Source organism: Doryrhamphus excisus, linkage group LG18 (genome assembly GCF_037039965.1).
Source record: "Doryrhamphus excisus strain RoL-2023G ecotype Guam linkage group LG18, RoL_Dexc_Guam_v1.1, whole genome shotgun sequence".
Classification (NCBI taxonomy): domain Eukaryota; kingdom Metazoa; phylum Chordata; class Actinopteri; order Syngnathiformes; family Syngnathidae; genus Doryrhamphus; species Doryrhamphus excisus.
The window spans coordinates 5,308,373-5,328,883 of NC_136374.1; the positions used below are offsets into that span (position 1 = coordinate 5,308,373).

Below are 20,511 nucleotides of genomic sequence, written 5' to 3' on the forward strand. Positions count from 1 at the left end.
TTTTCCCAACCTAATAATAAAAAAAAAATCAACATTATTTGTTTTGCTTCTGATAACACCAGGACAAATATCTTTGTTCTTTTAATATTTCATATTTATGCATCTGATTTTATTCTCATAAAATTATGACTTTTTTCCCGGTAAGATGAAAATTTTTCCCCAACTTTTATTTTTATTTTTAGGATGTGCCGCGAGCCAGTTAAAAACAGCAGCGGGCCACAAATGGCCCCCCAAGCGGCATTTTGGACACCGCTGGTATATTGGATAAGAGTTAGCCTTGATGCTGGAATTTCTATATGTCTACATGTGCCCTGTGATTGGCTGGCCACCAGTCCAGGGTGTACCCCGCCTCTCGTCCCAAGACAGTTGGGATAGGCTCCAGCACCCCCCGTGAGGAAAAGCGGTAGAAAATGAATGAATGAATGAATGCACCAAATCGGAGGCAATGGATTTTAAAGCCATGACACATGAAAGTGCAGAAGGACACTCAAGACAACTTTTATACAGCATTGTGATAAACACATTACAGTACACACATGTGAGGACAGTACATGTTCACGCAGGCACTTTGGTCAATGATTGGCGTTGTACAGTTAAAGTATTGTTGTGAAAAAGCAGCCTTCAATGGCCAAAGCTAAAGCTGGTAATCCCACATACATTCAATGGTTACATTTTTGTGCACTAAAGATGCAAAGTCCAATGTCGGTCAATATATGCTCAACTGTTAACAAAACATCTTAGCGTTGTGTTCAAAGCAACAGGACAACTTAGCGTCATATCTATTCAGAAACCCAGTGATTGATTGCGGTTTTCTCTGGGCACTCTGGTTTCCTCCCACATTCCAAAAACATGCTAGGTTAATTAGCGACTCCAAATTGTCCATAGGTATGAATGTGAGTGTGAATGGTTGTTTGCCTATATGTGCCCTGTGATTGGCTGGCCACCAGTCCAGGGTGTACCCCGCCACGGCCAATAAGCAACAGACTGCTGTCAAAAACAGCCTTTGCCGTATCCTACACAGGCTGGAGCCTACCCCAGCATCGTGATAACGGTGTTCAGTGACGCTAGCATGTTTTTGTACTGTGGGGCGTCATAGAAACCCAGAGTTGCCTTTCTGTGCCTGCAGAGGAAGAGAATTGAGGCTTGAAACCTAAAATTAAACAATATTCCAGAACTAATATTTAACTATTAATTAAGCACCAAAATTTTGATCCAAGACAAAAAAAAGCAAAGGACATGTGTGTCTTGAATAAATAAATCATTTTGGACATGTAAATATTCCTGAGAGCAGCAAAAGTTAGTTATGGCTTCATTGTCAAGAACTCCAAAACATTCTACTTTTGAAAAAAAAAAATGTTTTTTTGGTCATCAATGAGTTCCAATTAAAATAATTTCATATATTCCCTTTTTGATTTAGAACAGGCTGCTGACAACTTTTTTTTTTTTATTTAATACTTCCAAATTGGTGACAATTATTTTGAAGGAACCTTCCAAGAGTCCTAATGACAGAACGGGAAACGGCAATCTAAATTCCACCATGACTGCACTACCGCAGTCCGACCGCTAGGTGTCAGCATTTCTCACAACATGAATAAACCTGCTTTGCTCTGCTTTTTTTCATGCACAAAAAGGCCACGTTAGGATTTTTGGAGGCACAAACAGCAGCCTGTTCATGAGGAGGTAATGTTTGCCTGGAGTCTTCATCCACTAAGAGGGTGCAGGTCCACTCTCACCTTCTCCCCGGTGCTCATCATGCCGATGGTGGGGTAGAAACCTCCCGCAGGTAAGGCCACCTCCCTGCGGCCCACCACCTTTCCATTCCGGGTGAAGAACACCTGCTCGGCCACAGCAGGCCAGCAGAGATGGTTGTGAGTCACATGTCTCGGGAAGAGTTCCCGTCTGTGGATTTTGGCAGCATCTCACCGTGACTTTGGTTCCCTCCAAGTCTTCACCTTCATCTTCGTCGTCATCGTCATCGTTGCTGGCGTACAAGTCGTTCTGAACGTCACTGGGATGCGGAAACACCTCCAGATCCCAGCCGTCGTCATCTAAACAAGGCCAGACCATTAGGAGGACGTTATGACATCACGGGATGGGAGTTGATATCATGTGAAGAGACTCGCCTCCGCCCTGGTGGCTGTAGTCACGTGGAAACATGATCCCGCAGCCCATGATGTCGCCCGCAAAGCAGCGTGGTCCAAAGGCGTCCCCGACGCCGCTGCCCTGGAACAGCTTGCCATCGTCTACAAAAGCACCACGCCTTAGCTTCCGGTCCGTCAAATCATCCAACTCACGCCTCTCTTCGACTCAATCTCAGCGCCGCAGAAGCAAATAACCGTAATCATTAGCGTCCGGACAAAAAAACACTGGCTGACAGTGTGGCTGTAGGCAACCGATTGACGTGGTTTTTAGTAACGCCACAAGATTTATTATGATATTACTATTACTGTATTCTATTATTATTAGGGTTCAATTCCACCCTCGGCCATCTCTGTGTGGAGTTTGCATGTTCTCCCCGTGCATGCGTGGGTTTTCTCCGGGTACTCCGGTTTCCTCCCACATTCCAAAAACATGCTAGGTTAATTGGCCACTCCAAATTGTCCATAGGTATGAATGTGAGTGTGAATGGTTGTTTGTCTATATGTGCCCTGTGATTGGCTGGCCACCAGTCCAGGGTGTACCCCGCCTCTCGCCCAAAGACAGCTGGGATAGGCTCCAGCCCCCCCGTGAGGAAAAAGCAGTAGAAAATGAATGAATACATAATATAGTATATATATATATATATATATAGTATGGAATAGAATTAGGGATGTCCAATATTGGCTTTCAGAAACTGATATGCCGATATCAATGGATATCGATATATGTGACATATCTCCTGTGGTGGAATGAACACGTGTGTTCTATACAGCATTTTTTTTTCAATATCAAACGATATTGCATTTGTATGCCGATATCAGGCCAATAACTGATAATTATGGACATCCCTAAATAAAATGTATTAATTTTAATTCATTCATGAAATTATAATTTCTTATATACAGGGATGGGAATGGCTTTGCTGAAAATCAGCTGAAAATAAGTCGGGGGTCTGGGGGCCACTGGCGGAGCCCGGTAGGGGGCCCAGGGGGGCGAAGCCCCCCGGAAGCTCCCAACATTTCAGCTTTTGAGGGCACTAAAACTGGCATACAATGAAAGAAATATTAAGACCTCAAACAACAAAAATAAATGAATAAAAAACATGGAACAAACTGCATTCAAAGTAAAATTAATAGATTTCCATAGGTTTGAATATGTGACTCACAATTTCCTTTTAAACACGTACGTTGAAGTCAACACCAGGTAACTTAACATAGTCGTTTTCTTTTTGCAATCAGTGCATGCAAACGATCAGTCGCAACCTTCCTCTTTTCTGCTTTTTGATGTGCCAGTCTTGCAACTTTCGCTGCCTTCTCGTTTTTTTTCTTCTGCTCAGCTCTACTCTCTTTCTCATGTTCTCTCTTTCACCGTGTTCCGCCATTACGGGTTCACCGAACGCGTTTGAAACGCGACGTGTGATTGGCTGAGAGACACGATACAACCAATCACAGCAAGCCTACTAAACCAGCTCATTTTCTCGTCGACTTCGCGGCCAAGATGCCGCCTCGGCCCAATCGGACACGATATACCGAGACTGTACCTACACCTACCCCCCACCCCCCACAATTTTCTCAACGAATTTACACGAATTACGAAAATGGACTTTTGCCAGAAAAATCCGCGGAATTCCGCGGATCCGCGGAAAATTCCCATCCCTGTATATAATAAAATTAATGTTTGTATAAAATAATCAAATCAAATGTTGGTTGTGTTGCTGCTGTGTTACGCAATAAACCTATTATGATAATAATAAATCACCACATGGTCAAAAAGAGCTAGGATTTCTTTTCCACTTTCTCATGCAGTCCAAATCATTAACGTACAAAAAAAAAGATATCAGGGGTCTGAAAACTCAGCAGATTAGGCCATATTTTGACATCAAAGTGTCACCCACACACGGCGGGGACCTGGTCGGGGGTGGGGCCACTACAGAGATTGACGGCAGTAAACACACATAAGGCAATTACTACTATTGGGAATAATAAACAACTAAGTTAACTCTAAGCAACGTTTTAGAAAACCAGTGCCGCAAAGCATGCTGGCAAGCTGGAATCACTCCCGATGCCGTATCCGCACCGTCGTCTTTGCGCTTCAGGTAAATAAAGATCCTGGCTATAATGAAAAGCATATACGGTATTCATAATATTGGTTTGAATCATATTGAGCGGCAACATTGGTTGTAGAGTAGCGTTCACATGCACAATGACTGGCAACATTGGTTGTAGAGTAGCGTTCACATGCACTATGACTGGCAACATTGGTTGTAGAGTAGCGTTCACATGCACAATGACTGGCAACATTGGTTGTAGAGTAGCGTTCACATGCACAATGACTGGCAACATTGGTTGTAGAGTAGTGTTCACATGCACAATGACTGATAAGAACTGTGTTGTTACATGTTGCTCACCAGCATGATAAGCGATGGACCCTCTGCTCCAACCTGGATGTCGATTTTTGGGATAATCCTGGAAGGCACAAGACGAAAATGAAGTGCTGATGTGCTTGGGAAATGATATAATTGTAATATATATATATATATACGTATATATAGAGTAATAGGAGTGTCAAGGTGACCATTGTAGTGTTCCTTCACAGTGTGAGTGCTGTAATAATGTTACAAAGCCATATTTAGAAAGAAACAGGTTTGCTATGCTCTACCAGTGAAAACATTCCATTTATAAAGAAGTAGCGGTGTTACGAGATAATGCGTGAGATTGGGTCCGTGAGAATGAGAAGAGATTTGAACATTTGGCTGACTGACTTTTGGATTTAACTGAGTCACAAAACAATGCAGGTGTGTTTTGAAATGTGAAATTGATGCTCAAGGGGATTATTGACAACATTTGAAATCACATGAACCACTATTACGGTAATATATCTAATAATAATAAATAATAATACAGTTGTCCTTTAATGTCCCATATATCCTCTATATATACATTTAAAGACAAATCTTTGCGTTTATATCAGTTATTACTATCAACCATTTGTCGTTTTCTAGTTACATTATGCCTTTTTGCTCCATGTTTTCACTTTTGCTGCTTTTTGGTTTCTTTCCGCAATGAGCCATGCACCACAATCTGGACCCCCAGAGTGATGCCTTCTCGGCTTTGTTGGCCGGGGGGGGGGCTGGATTGCACCGTGGAGGGATTTTTACAGCTTTCAGACATGCATTGCACCGCGTTACTAAGATGGCGCTGACTCCCGTTCGGCAGATTCTTCACATTCCTTGATGGCTTGTATTTAACTCCCTCCTTACGGCCATTTTTGATGATTTAAATTTTTCAAGGCACACAGAATATTGTCCATCCATCTTCCTACGCTTATCCGGGTCTGGGTCGCGGGGGCAGCAGTCTCAGTGGGAAGCCCAGACTTCCCGGTCCCCGGCCACCTCCTCCAGCTCCACCGGGAGGACACCAAGGCGTTCCCAGGCCAGCTGTGAGACATAGTCCCTCCAGCGTGTCCTAGGTCTGCCCCGGGGCCTTTTCCCGGCTGGGCATGCCCGGAACACCTCACCAGGGAGGCGTCCGGAAGGCATCCGGACTAGATGCCCAAGCCACCTCAACTGACTCCTCTCGATGTGAAGGAGAAGCGGCTCTACTCTGAGCCCCTCCCGGATGTCTGAGCTCCTCACCCTATCTCTTAGGGCGAGTCCAGCTACCCTACGGAGGAAACTCATTTCAGCCGCCTGTATCCGCCATCTTGTTCTTTCGGTCATGACCCAAAGCTCATGACCATAGGTGAGGGTGGGAACATAGATCGACATCTGGCTCAGCTCTCTTTTCACCACGACGGTCCGGTACAGCGACCGCATTACTGCCGAGGCTGCATCGATCCGTCTGTCGACCTCACGCTCCCACCTTCCCTCACTCGTGAACAAGACCCCGAGATACATCAACTCCTCCATCATCTGCAAATATTGAAGAATTTTGTGTTCTTGGGCTATATAGATATAGTATATACCAAAAGAAAGATTTGATTCTCATCTTTCCTCAGAAAAGTTACTTTCTACCTTATTCCGTTCTTTAATAATCAGCATCAGAAGATTCCAAGTTCCAGCAAAATATCCCCAAAAAAATGCTTTTTGTGAAAAAATACACTTCAAGCATAACTTATACTTGTGTTCGATTATGAAATCATGTTTAAAAACAGGAAATAATGTAGCACATTTTACCCGCCCACACACAAATGCTGAAGCCTTTACCTTGGCCGAGGTTTTCCAAAAACTTCCCACAACAGAAGGAAAGGAAAGGAAAAATCAGTCTTTTTAAAATAGCCATGTTGATGTGGACACAGTGTAAGATCAGCACCACTTGGGAGCAAAGCTGTGGAATGACTGAGCAAATAGAAAGTAAAAAACGTGTCGTCCTGACAGAAAAAGATACTTTGTTTTGATTTGTGCTCTTTAAAAAAAAAAAAGACAAAAAAAGCTTCATAAAAACCGCAGACACTCAGAGAGAGAGAGAGAAAAAAAACAATTCCAGGAAAAACTATCAGCAAAATGACAGCTCTATTCACTGATGCCGCCTGACCCCCAGGGCGTGACACGCCCACGCACGGCAACGCCAGCACGAGTCAGGAGGAGATGAGAAAAGGTGCAAGATCCACCGCCTCCCAGACGCCGAGCGCCGTGGCACACAGCTGGCACGGAGACCCGCACGCGTCAGTTCGCCGCCGCCAAAGAGAAAACAATGAGCACATGGCAGAACGTCTCCCAATTTCTGTTATTTCAATGACACACCGCCTCCATCATGTGTAAAACATTCAGCAGCTCTTCTTTCGGGACGCGGCGCCCTTTCCACCACTGCTGCCATCAAACAACACCTACAGGAAGTTTCCCCAACGCCGCGCCGCTTTCCTCGCTAATGAGGCAGATTAGCATCGAAGTGGAACAACCTGCTAGCATCTACATGGGAAAACGACGAGACATCATTCCTTCTGTTGTTTTGCTTTTTCCGCCCTCATCCATCATCAGAGCGGCGGTACGTGTGACCGCAGCGTGTACCGCCGCGCTCAGTGTTTCCCCCAACAAAGGGGTGTCCAAAATGTGGCCTGTGGGCCCTCCGCTTTTCTAAAAATAACATCTATTCATCGTCATTGAGATGTATTAGATATGACACTGATTTGTCACCTGTAACACAAAGTCATGATGTGGATGTTTTCTTCAGTTCATGTACAGCAATTACGTAACTACTGTACATGTAATTAGTAATGTACGGTTCCAGACCAAATTTCCCACAAACAGGATTCATAAATGGAATACTTTCATAGCTAGAGCATACAAAACCTGTTTACAGTCTTCAAAATACGCTTTTAAACAACATTAGCCCTCCAGACAAAAATAACACCCCTATAGTCATCTTTACATTCCCATTACCCAATATAACAGACATAATAAGACACAAATAAGACTTGTGCTCATGTGTGTCACAATAAATATTTTCCATGTGGACAGGAAGTGGCTTTTTATGGAGGACCAAAACTGCCAAAATAATCAATAAATAAAAGTGGAAATAAAAACAAAAATGAAAAAAAAGAAAAAAATTAAATACAATAAAATAAATATAAAAAATATAAAATAAATGGAAATAAAAACAAATATAATTTTTTTTTAATTTTTGAATCTTGTTTTTTATTTTTGTATTTATTTTTGCTTTTATTTATTTATTTATTTATGTATATATTCTTTTATTTTTGTTTTTATTTCCATTTATATTTATTTTTTGTATTTAATTTTTTTTTCATTTTTGTTTTTATTTTCACTTTTATTTATTTATTTATTATTTTGGCAGTTTTGGTCCTCAGAAATGCAGAAGGAAAAACTATTCAAATGAGGGGGCGGTCCTAAGTGTGTCTCGTGTTGAACTGTTCGCCTATTGGTTGATCGACATGTGAGTGCGAAAATCGACTAGGTATGCCTGCAAACAGCCACAGCAAGAGGAAGTCACCACACCACTCTCGTCCGATTGGTCCGAAGTTGAAGCTTGTGAAAGCAGAAAGTAAAGAAAGAGTCAACACACCTGAACTGGAATTAAGTAAAAGCGTAACACATCAGCTGTTTCATACTTACCACGTTCCAAATCATCCCAACGATTGGCAGCGTCCCTGAGAAGCTCGGACACCGACTTCCTGGTGGACCCCGCCATTATTGTCCCGGTAAATGTATACTTTTCTCCCTGTATACTTCCTCTTGCTGTGGCTGTTTGCAGGCATACCTAGTCGATTTTCGCACTCACATGTCGATCAACCAATAGGCGAACAGTTCAACCCAAGACACACTTAGGACCGCCCCCTCATTTGAATAGTTTTTCCTTCTGCATTTCAAGCTGACATTGTCTGCAGCATGAAATAAATACATATGAGAGCAGAGTGCTTTTATTTATTTATTGATATGTAATTCTATTTATATATTTATTTTGGTATTTATTTCTACATTTATTTTTGTATTTATTTTTAATTTTTGAATCTTGTTTTTTATTTTTGTATTTATTTTTGCTTTTATTTATTTATGTATATATTTTTTTTGTTTGTTTTTATTTCCATTTATATTTATTGTGTATTTAATTTTTTTTTTAATTTTTGTTTTTACTTCCACTTTTATTTATTTATTTATTTATTATTTTGGCAGTTTTGGTCCTCCATATGAAAAGGCTTCATTTAGGCATAAAACACAACATTCATTTCAATAGGTCGTATTCAATCACAATCAATCACAAAACAGCATGATTTATTATGATTATGTTCGGAAAAGCCATGTGGGAGATCTGCATTGGACTAGTTGCTTTTAGAATCTTTAATGTAAAAAAATTCTCTGATTTATATCTTATCTTCTCTTATTAGGTTTACTACATTAGGTAAAAAGTGAATATAGGGGTGTTATTACATGCCAAGAGGTCTCTGATAATGTTAAAGAGTGTACTTTTCTATGCCTTAACGACCAAAATATTCAATTAATCATTAGGCAATGCAACTTGGCGGAACTGTACTGAACCACAATAAACAAGGGATTCATGGATGCAAGTTTCACTTTCATTGTGCATTCAAGGACGACTCGATCTCAATGTTTGGCAGTGAAGCATAAATACTTGAACACATGAATATATGCTGTACGTTTTATCATGTACATCATTACCCACTTAGAGGGAATACATTTTTTTGAACTATATACCAGCAAGTTTGTGGGGTGGGAAACGGGAAATTGCTCCTGCAATCCCTAACATTGTAAACCCAGGAGAAACATTGCCACTGCTACAAACATCCAATGGAGACCGCCAGGAGCCCCGTTACCTTGCGTGCCAGGCCCAGGGCAATGTAGCACTTCTCCCCGGCGTCGGCGATCTCCAGCTCGTAGTAGTGGAAGCGCGTGTCGAGTGGACGGAGCGCCTGAGCCAAGCCCACGTCCACAATGCGCTTTCCTTTCCCCACGTACTCCAGCAGCTGAGGAAAAAAAACATATTGACCATCTCACGCTTCAAATACGCACAACAGTATGCTTGAGGACAGTGATTGACAACTGGCAGGTTATGCTTTTTAGCTCCTTTTTTGTTGTCTAACACCCCTATAGGTGGCAGAGTGCCCTGTAGTGCTCTTTGAAAGATGCTGTTTGTTGGTGGTCTACGGCCATTAAGATGTTGAATTGATGAATATGTCTCGTGTGGGTGGCCAAAAAAGCCAAAGACAAAGCAAGACATAGGTGCAGCATTGATCCTCTGACGTTTGCTGTGTCAAAGTCTGGTAAAGTTGAGCTCATTCAATCCCAGACATTTTTCAAAAGACACCCCTCTCTGTACCGGAAAATTTGGATGATTTGGAGTTTTAAGGCATACAGAATATTGGTACATACATGGTACGTACCAAATGCTCATTTTTCATCCAAAAAAAAAAATATTTTTTATGGTTTATATCTTTTTCCATTCTTTAGTAATCATTAGTAGAACATAGTAAGTTTCAGCAAAATATCAGGTCTCAACAAAAAAAAGGGAGAAAAAAGGCTTTTTGTGAAAAGATAAATTTCACTTTGACACCAATTTAGCCATATGTACAGTCTAAACAATAATGTCACAATAGAAACAACACAAAAAATTGAAAATAACCACTTTTTACAAATCTAACACCATGAACTATTTACAATCTTCACATTTGCAACTGAACTGTATGCATGCACATAAAGTTTGTGTTAAAGTTTCTCTTCAATGTGTAACCTCTTTTGCAACAAAGGCGAGATGTCTTGCCACTTCCATGCGCTTCTAAAGTGCACTTCTGCCACCTTGTAGCCTTAAAACGGTACCAAACCTGCTCTCTTCTATGGTAGAGTTGCATCGTCACCTCTTCGTGCCTCTCGCGAAAAAAATACGTAAAAAACGGCCGGTTAAAAAAAAACCCCAAAACAAAACAATAAACATGTAAATAGGTCTTTGATAGGGCTTCCAAGTAAACCAGGGGCAATATATGCAGATATGCCATGGCTGAGATGGAGTGGAAATAAAGGTTCTCTCCTACCATGTGGAAGTGGTAAGTTTTTGGCTTCCTTGTCCTTCCGCACTCTGTTTGAAACACTTAAGTATAGAACAAGTAAATTGTTGAGGCTAACTAGTTAGCTCGGTAGCTTGCTATGCTTGAGGTCGCAGCCTGTTATGTCCCTGTGGTGAACCCGTGGCCTGTACAATGTGATGTCAACAAAGAATAATACGAGTGTAAATGTGTTCATGTCTATAGGGCTCTAATGTTAAAACCCATATTTAAAAAGTCAAGAACAACATTGTTCATGTGTACAACATTTTCTCTTCATATTTGACTTTATTATCGGTTTTGTCAATTTCTGCTGTTGTTTTTTCCCCCAAAATATTTCAAATTTTTCACAATATTATGACTTTATTCCCATATTATAATAACTTTTTCCCCAACCTAATTTTAGAAAAATGACAACTTTATTTTGGTTCTCGTATTACGACTTACAAGAAAAAAAATGTATTTAATATTTTTCAACTCTATGCTACTAAAATGACCATAATTTTTTACGTAACTTTGAGTTTTTTCTTGTAAAACTGCGATTTGGAATACAACATAAATATTTGACTTCATGACTGTAAATTCACAGCAATTTTTTCACAGGCCGCAAACGGCTCCCGGCCCTCAGTTTGGAGGCTGGGGAAAAAACTCAGTCTTTATTGAGAACCTGTTGGGAACTTTTTTGTGAGCAGTGTATATTGAGTGTGTAATATATAATAGTAATAATAATAAAGCAGTATCACAGGACTACTAACTGTTGAACTGGAAGGTTGCAGGTTCAAGACCTGCAGCAGACAGAAACGATTACGATGATGTGACGAATAGAGGCTGGTTTGTTTTTTGTCTTGTGTTTTCTCCTCCTCACAGTCCCCCCCCAAATGATTGAGCAAAGGAATTCATCTTGCCCTGGGGGTTGAAGATCCACAGAAAGGGCGTTATTAAATGATAGGGGCTGATTTGTAGAAATGAGAGCTGAATAAAAGGTGCTGGAGACGTGCGGGTTATTTGATAGTGCCCGAGGGTTACTCAGTCAGTGCACATCAGCGTCTGAGTCAGACCCAAAAACTGCAGTCTGGTCGTCTCCAAAGTGGGTGGGGATCGTTAAAGTGGGGGAGGTCAACGAAAGAACTCTTTAAAACATATTTTATTCTGTCATTGATCATTTCCTATTAAAATACTCCTGTATTTATCTGTGTTTCCTGTTTTCTTTCATAATCTTGCAGTGCAGCGTTACCCTCATCATTATATTAGGTGGATGTTGCCCGCTAACACCCCCCTGGAAGGTTTTTACATATCACCAGATCACAATAGACGTCATTTAAGGATACCAAATGTTAAATATATTTATTTATTCACAGTAATCCCTCATTTATGACAGGAAATTGGTTCCAGACCCAACCGTGATAAATTAATTTTTTCAAAGTAGAATATTTTGGTAGTTTAGCCCTGTAGTCACTTTTACACTGCTATTACCAAATATATAATAAGAACTAAATCCCTGTCGCAAAAAATTTTTCTAGCATTGGGAGGAAGGAGCGTATAATGAGGGACATTTGTATGGAAGATCAGCATTTCCCTCATTTTCTCCTTATTTTTCTGGAACATTTTTGTTATTTTGTTATGTAATAAAAATGAAGTAGCTTGTCGTATAAAGAGCTGGAACTTTCTAGTAGTAGGGTCTTACCGTGCCAGACACTCTAATGTCATGGAGGCGGCCCCAGTCATCTTCATGGCTGTCCACTATCATCAGTCCGTCCTCCTCCTCCATGGCCCATTCAGCATGCAGGTCCAGCAGCACTTCCTCCCCCAGCGAGTGCATTCCCACTGCAGGGTAGAGAGCTTCAGACGCTGCCACGTCCACGCTGCCCACCTGGACACAGTCATATATTCTTCTACATCAGAAGAACAAATTATGTTTACAGAATAAGGCTGAGGATCATAACATTCAATTCAATTCATTAAAACAGGATTTCAGAACTTTCACAGATAGATTCTGTACTATAACGAAACCTCAGTTTTCATTAGGATTCTGTTCAAACACACACATTTTGCCATAGCGTCCACACAACAGCAATACACACTTCCTCATTATCCACCAATCACAGTCATGATGAGCGAGGTGCATTCTTCCACTGCAACAGTGGAATTCTTAACATCATAATCTCTATCAAATTGTTGTTTTTCGTGAATTGCAGCTGGTTTCGATTTTTGGACAAAATCTGGATATTTTCCTTCTTGGAAGTCGGCAGCGTGTCAAAAGTACCAATTTGGAAACGGTACTGGATATTATGTAAATAATGCCCAACTGTAGGTGGCATCGGCCACGCTTACGCCCCCTTCTTACTCTGCTGTGATATATTTATTGAATTCAATAGCGTTTCTCGCCTTCTTTACAAAAGGACTGACACTCACAACTTTGTTTGGCCCCATGGGGGGTTATTTCAGTCACACTCAATTAAAGAAAAACGCATGAAGACTGAGTCACCAATGCGTGGGATAAATAATCCATAAATATTTGGACGGACACAAAGTTTTTCTACTTTTGGTACTGTACACTACCACAATGTATTTGAAATGACAAAGTTGTGATTTAGTTCAAGTGCAGACTTTCAGCTTTAATTTAGTGGGTTGAACAAAAAGATTGCATAAAAATGCCAGGAATTGAAGCAGTTTTTAGACACAATCCCTTCATTTAACCATACTTTTTTCTTGCCATCATTCTGGTAGAGATTGATCTTGGTTTCACCTGTCCAAAGAATGTTCTTCCAGAAACATTCTGGCTTTTTTTAGATCTTTCTCAGCAAAGTCCAATCTAACCTTTCTATTCTTCAGACTTCAGAGTGGCGTGTACCTTGCAGTGAACCCTCTGTATTTACTTTAGTGCAGTCTTCTCCTCATGGTAGACTTGGATAGAATACGCCTACCTCCTGGAGAGTGGTGTTCACGTCACTAGCTGTTGTGAAGGGGTTTCTCTTCACCATTGAAATGCCATCATCTACCACCATTGTCTTCCGTGGACGTCCAGGTCTTTTTGCGCTTTTGCGCTTAAAAAGAGGGTGGCTGATGTTAAAGAGCTGAAACTCTTGAAATGAAACTCATGAAACCCTTCATCCTATTTGATACCCTCAAATGAAAGCTGAGAGTCTACACTTTATGTCCATGTCCATGATATCACCATCGTTGGAGTATGTTTCAGTAAAAGGGTAAAAAAACATTTGTCAGTGTCCAAATATATATGGACCTAACTGTATATGCGCCTTGTTTGGCTTCCATCACTTTGAACATTTAAGAAGAAAACTTTTGTAAAAGTACAAAAATATAATTGTAGAAAGTTTAAATAAATCGATTTTTTTTTTAAAACAGCAGAAATTAAAAAATCATAATTTTATGAGAATAAAGTTAAAATATTAAGAGGATAAATCTTTTTATGGTAATGGTAATGGTTTTATTTCATTTGAACATTCATTACAATTGAGTGCATCCCATAATCAGTTCACAGTTCCACATGTCCAAAAGGAGTAGGAAGAAGCAAAGCTTATTAAATCCTACCCCTCCATCTGGTACTTTTACAATCACTAACTGTTACATTTGTTCACTTCCTGCTTTCCTAATATAGTTTAAGTTTTTTTAAAAATAATTTATAATAATAATTTTTTAAATATTTTTTTAGTAATATATGAACTTGCAGATGTGTATTCATTTTTAAAAAACATTTTGTATTTGGGCAAATACACAAAACACCACAGTGCAGCTCCCACACCAATCAAAATACAACTCTCCATTATTTACATCTGTATTCAACTATCTGATCACAAGCCCAAAAGGAGTAGGCTGAAGCAAAAGCTTATAAATGCCTACCCCTTTTTGCAAGATATAATCATGTTCATGCCACTGTCTTGTTTTCCCCCTGTTATTATTGTCATTGTATTATTATTATTATTATCATTATCATTATTGTTATAATCTTTATCATTATTACCATCATTATAATCATCATTAATATTACCATTTTCATCATTATCTGGATTGCATGTGTCTAATCTTGTGCATTAAAAAACAAGAACTTGAGACTGTGTCTGAACAGGTGACCAACCCAAACATCAGTATCTTCTTGTTAAACCCTACCTGAGGTTTTTAGACGTGTTTATTAGTTTGTGTGTGTCTAGTCTTGTGCATTAAAAAGCAAGGTTTTACCGATGACCATTCTCCTAGCTTTATGTATTGCTTCCTGTCAGCTAAGTAGCTTTTGACCCAGTTCAGAACTAATCCTCTTATTCCGTACCTTTCTAATTTAGTTATTAGGATGTCATGATTGATTGTATCAAAGGCTTTTGTCAGATCCATGAATACTGCGTCTGCACACTTCCTATGATCTATAGCGTTAGTGATTTCCTCCCTAATTTTGATCAGTGGCATGGAGGTAGAAATGTTAGCTCTGTATCCATACTGACTTTCTGATAGTAATTTGTTTGCATTAATAAATTTATCCAGCCTATTGTTGAATAGCTTCTCAATAATTTTGGAGAATTATGGTAGTAAGGGGCCATCCATAATTTTCAACATTTTCACGAGCGTACAAACCGTACAAGGGGGGGAGGGGGTTAAGACATCAACGTACGCTTTTTTGAAAACCAGAAAATGTTGATGTCTGTATGTTTGAACCGCGGGACGCAGTCAAATTTTAGCGCTAATAGACTGGTCCCCTGTCGTCGTATGCTAGCGCGAGAGCGTACCAGTCCACGCGATACTCCACGTAGCTCTGTGTGCTTCGCATTCCAACACAACAATCAGACAATGGCCGACCCCGGTGATTTCGATTACCTATTTTCGTTCATCAAAAAGAGAATTACTGCCATTCATCGCTCACTGAGCAATGCATACGAACAATACATCAATGTTTACTGCTTTGTGCGTTGGGAAAGAAAGCGGAAGGACGCTGTCGTGGCTGGCCAGGCGGCTTGGAAAGGTTACAAATTGAAGGAATCGAGCAGGGCGGATTTGTTCCGAAGTGCCGTTGCGAAAATGGAGAAGATCAAAACTAAACCGACCATCCTGAATCTATTCGCCAGCTCTGTGTTTATTTTCTATATTTGGGCATGGACCTGGCTGTGATTGCCATTTTCTGAATGACTCTGTGGTGGTGAATTTGACTTTGTGGACAGTGCAGTAACAATCAATGTGATTTTCACTTCCTGTGATACACTGACTAGACTATAGGTGTGATTGTTAAGCCTTTTCAAAACAGTTGTGGCATCTTTATTGCATACTTCGCATTCAGTTGAGTTTAAGGGTTGTGTCCATCATTTCAAAGAATATTTTATCTTCTCAGGCTTTTGGAAACCATGGGCAACTCTTCTGCTCCTTGAGTAATCATGTGTGTATACAAGAAGTATTCCCTTGTTTAATTAATCATGTGGAAAACAGTTGTTGCATCAGGACTTTTCTACATGTATCATTTGATAGAAAGAACAATACAAAAAGTCCAAATTTGTAATACATTTGTATTTTCTTGAAAGAAAAATACAAAAAAGAGGCATTTGATATAATTTTTTATCTTGTTCGTGTTCAATACAATGTTGATGGGCAGTGACTGATTGACCAGAGTCCCAAAATACAGCCAGAGAACACTATTGGACATGTTCGAATTTCCTGGCTGTATTGGGTCAGTTGGTCATGGACTTATCAACATTTTTCATTTGGGATTGTACTCGTTTTAGGGGGGGGGGGGCGGGTTGCTCAAAAGAGTACTCTTTGTACTCTTGTGAAAATGTTGAAAATTATGGATGGCCCCTAAGGAGACTGGCCGATAGTTTGTAAATTGGTGTTTGTCACCATTTTTAAAAATTGGAACAACATTAGCAGTTTTCATTTCTTGGGGAAATCTTCCGGTCTGAAAAGATAAATTACTCATGTACATCAGCGGTTCTACGATCTCGTTGACTACCGTTTTTATAGTGTCCATTTCGATTCCATTACAATCAGTTGATGTTTTTGCTTTACAATTTTTGACAATGTCGATGATTTCCTTTTTTGTTACATCTGTCAGAAACATAGAATTAGGATTCCTTTCTATTGTTTCATTCCTTTCCCTGCTTGTCCTTTGTTTCGGAATCCCTTCTTCTTGTTTGGGACCAATATTGACAAAGTAGTTATTGAACTTTTCAACTGTCTCATCCATATCATCATTATAGGTGTTTCCCACCATGAAATAATTAGGGTAGTTTGTCTTCTTGTTACTTTTTACTTGATAATACTATTTAGAATGCCCCAGGTTGCTTGAATATTGTTTTTGTGCTTGTCTAATAGTTGGCTGTAATATTCCTTCTTACACGCTCTTAGGATTGTAGTCAACTTATTTTTATAAGTCTTATATGTTCTTTCTTATTCTTTAGTCTGTTGAACGATGAATTTCCTGTAAAGTGTGTTCTTCTTCTTGCAAGCATTAGTAAGTCCTTTATCCAACAAGAAATAAGCAGCAATTTTACAGAAAGAAACTGCTAATATTATGAGGAAAAATAAGGTAAATTTAGTCACATAAAAAGTTACATGAATGAATGAATAATATTCCAAGAAGAAAATGTACTCAGTTTATTTAAGAAGAAAGTTGAAATATTTGAAAAAAAACTGTAAAAATGGGGAAAGACTGAAATGGATGCTAATATTGCACTTTTTCACCAACCTGAGAGGCATTTTCTTCTTGAAATATAAACAACTTCTTAGCATATTGTTTTACAAAGTTGCTTCCTTTCACAAATAATCCTTCTACCCACGCATGAGAGTACTTACTTCTTTACCATTCTTGGTGAAAAACACAGTCAGCTGTCCACCATCACTTTCTAAGGATATCCCACAGCCGATTCTGTCCCCTCTGCTGCATTTGGGGGCAAACTGTTGTCCAACTGTGTTGCCGTTATACAGCCTGCAGAATTACAAGCCACATCACTCGGCCACTACTTTCAGAATTCAACATGAAAAGGGCAGCACTGATTTATTGGGCAAAATAAAGGATTTACACTCCGGTTAAATGGGATTTTATGCACATGCAACTTATGCGGATGCAACTTATACGGATGCAACTTATGGGGATGCAACTTATGGGGATGCAACTTTATGCGGATGCAACTTTATGCGGATGCAACTTATGCGGATGCAACTTATGCGGATGCAACTTATGCGGATGCAACTTATGCGGATGCAACTTATGCGGATGCAACTTATGCGGATGCAACTTATGCGGATGCAACTTATGCGGATGCGTGTGCGAGATTGTGCTGTTGATTCCTCTCAGTTCCCACCACTGTGAGACTTTTTAAGGGGAAGTGTGACAGTGGAGTATTAAACTCACATTATTTCACAGCAAGTGGAAAAAAAAGTGTATGAATATGTTGCACAATAGTAGTCATGCGCCTATGCTTCAGTAAATGTCAGTGCCTTAAATGTCAACGTAAAGAAGAGAAATTGTAGCAATCTCCTCGGAACTGCCAGGGCGATGTTGTCTGTACTTTAGCATGACGGCAACGTATTCACTCCATGCATAACACGATGGTCACACATACTTGCCATCATCTGCATGCAAAGCCACAGAATTTGGGAGCCAGCCCGGCTGATGGTCTAGCTTGTAGAGCTGAGGCACTAAACCCACAGCAATCATTCCCCTCACGCCTGTATCGATGATGGTCACCTACAGGAAGCAACAGGAACACACATTACTTGGAATTACAAATGTAAAGAAATGACATGTAATCCTACAAAGTAGCATGACGAATGAAGAAATTCCACCCTTCAGAAGCAAGGGCATTTTAGAGTCCAAATTGTGATACCATCATGGGCCTGTGCGATACACATCTACAGTAATCCCTAGTTTATGGCGGTGAATCCCTTCCTGTCCCCATCGCAATAAGTGAATTGCAGCAAAGTAGCATATCCTTATTTATTCATGGAATATTTTGGTTGTTTGAGCATAGAAAACCTGTTTAACACCTAATATAACCAGTTTCACAGAAAAAAGCGAACTGCCTGAATAAGGTCGTAGCCACTTTGACCAAATGAGCCCAAATAGAAATCACAGATACTAAACACACAGGCAATGTTATATTACAAAGAACTTTAGGCTGATCCATGAGATGCAGGCGGAGCATAGCAAGAACATTTTCATGGGTCAATTCCCAATTTTGTCTCAGCGCAAAAAAATCTAATCAGCAGTAATTTAAAAAAAAGTAACAATATTGAGAGAATTACTGTAATTTAACAAAAAAATCATAATTTTAGGAGAATGTTGTAATATGAGGGAAAAATAACATTACATTTGATAGTTTACATTAACATGATGAAAAACAATCATTTTTTAATTACGGTATGTTGCAAAAAAGGTCAGAAGAATAGTTAGAACTAAGATTTTAAGAGAATACAATTGAAGTTTTTCTATAATTAACTCATACTATTATGAAGAAAATATGTCATTTTAATAGCATACAGTGAAAATATAAAAAAGGAACACATTTTTTTAAGTTATAATATGTGAAACAAAACAAAATAAGGCTGTTTTTGGAAAACTAGGTTGGAGGAAAGTTATAATATTATGGGAATAAAGTCATAATATTATTTAAGAAGGAAGTTGAAATATTTGGAAAATTGACAACAGAAATGGAAAGAAGAGTAGGACAGTAGGCTTTTTCACCAATATGACAAAGCTGAGATGCAGTTTGTCTTCTTAGCATATCTACATGTGTTGCGTTACATAATATCAAAGTATCATTTTTCAATATGTGGCTCTCGCTAAAAAAGTTTGAACATCCCTGCTCTAAAGGTAGAGAGGCATGCCCAGACAAGAACGGTTTCACGCTTTGATGGTGCGACAGTCGTTAAGACACAACGGAGTGGGGCCTTGGTCAGTCAACGACTGAGTTGTTTGGGTGGAATCATTTTGTACGTTCCCGTTTATTTGTTGAAGGATAACGTGTTCAATCTTTTTCCATCTTAATCCAAAATTTTCCAATTTAGGATAACTGTCTCTGTCCGAATGAACGCCCAGTCCGCTTTGTGGTTTAGACAAATAAACGCTCCTACGGTATTGCTGACGTACGTATGGAGGCTCGTCAAACCAGCCCGACGAGCAGGAGCATCATACTCTGTATGGTTTTTTCCATCTTGCAGGATGTCCAACTCATACTGAAACTACTGAGTCAAGCAAGTACAAGGAACTGGCCTGCGCTCTTGTTATCACAACTAAATAGCGAGCATGTGACATCATTCCCGGGAAGCCCTACACAAGTCGGAGCGCTGCTGGCAGACGCAGGGCAAGCGAAGAGGAAACTTCAAGTTCTTTCCCATGACCTCAACAGATCCCTCCAAGATCCCTTGTGATTGAGAAGGGAATAAATCTTTTTTCCCCAAAAAGTGTCAGACGGCCCATAAAACCTGACATCAGATCTACAAGGAGGCAGCATAGCTGATTAGCCCCCATCCCGGTTGACGCAGATGGCGTCCCCCCACCCCTTCTGTGCCTCCCACACGGTGAGTCAGAAGAAAGCAGCACACGCAAGTCGGAAGGTTAAGCGGTTTGGTTACTGTATCGCTACATGGCAGGTGGGTGTGCTCAGCAAGTTTGAACATGGTTTCCCTTCCATCAAGTGTAGCGGAACCTCCAAAAGTTGCACAATTTGGACTTCAATTCAAATCTTCTGGAAAGACATGCCTCAAAACTAAACTTGAAGACACAGAATGTTTTGCTATTTCTACAGCTTTTTTTTTATCATTTTATCATCGGCATCACAGAAAGGTGCCAGTGATGGAGTAAATGAAAGTGATGTTAACCGTAGAACTACAAAATGTGACAAAGTGGAGGAAAATAAGTACAGTGATGAT

General features: G+C 39.9%; 1 protein-coding gene across 1 annotated transcript in view; it reads right to left on the bottom strand.

Moving 5' to 3' along the window:
* Nucleotides 1–482: 482 nt before the first annotated feature.
* Nucleotides 483–20,511, bottom strand: part of spryd3 (SPRY domain containing 3) — a 29,230-nt gene continuing 9,201 nt past the window's right edge. The window contains exons 4-11 of the mRNA XM_058055524.2: nucleotides 18,204–18,328; nucleotides 17,434–17,566; nucleotides 12,332–12,517; nucleotides 9,427–9,576; nucleotides 4,547–4,604; nucleotides 2,124–2,243; nucleotides 1,924–2,048; nucleotides 483–1,835 (exon numbers count right to left, since the gene is read on the bottom strand). Coding sequence (XP_057911507.1) covers nucleotides 1,701–1,835; nucleotides 1,924–2,048; nucleotides 2,124–2,243; nucleotides 4,547–4,604; nucleotides 9,427–9,576; nucleotides 12,332–12,517; nucleotides 17,434–17,566; nucleotides 18,204–18,328 — 1,032 coding nt within the window. The 3' untranslated portion in view covers nucleotides 483–1,700. The remainder of the gene's footprint in view (nucleotides 1,836–1,923; nucleotides 2,049–2,123; nucleotides 2,244–4,546; nucleotides 4,605–9,426; nucleotides 9,577–12,331; nucleotides 12,518–17,433; nucleotides 17,567–18,203; nucleotides 18,329–20,511) is intronic.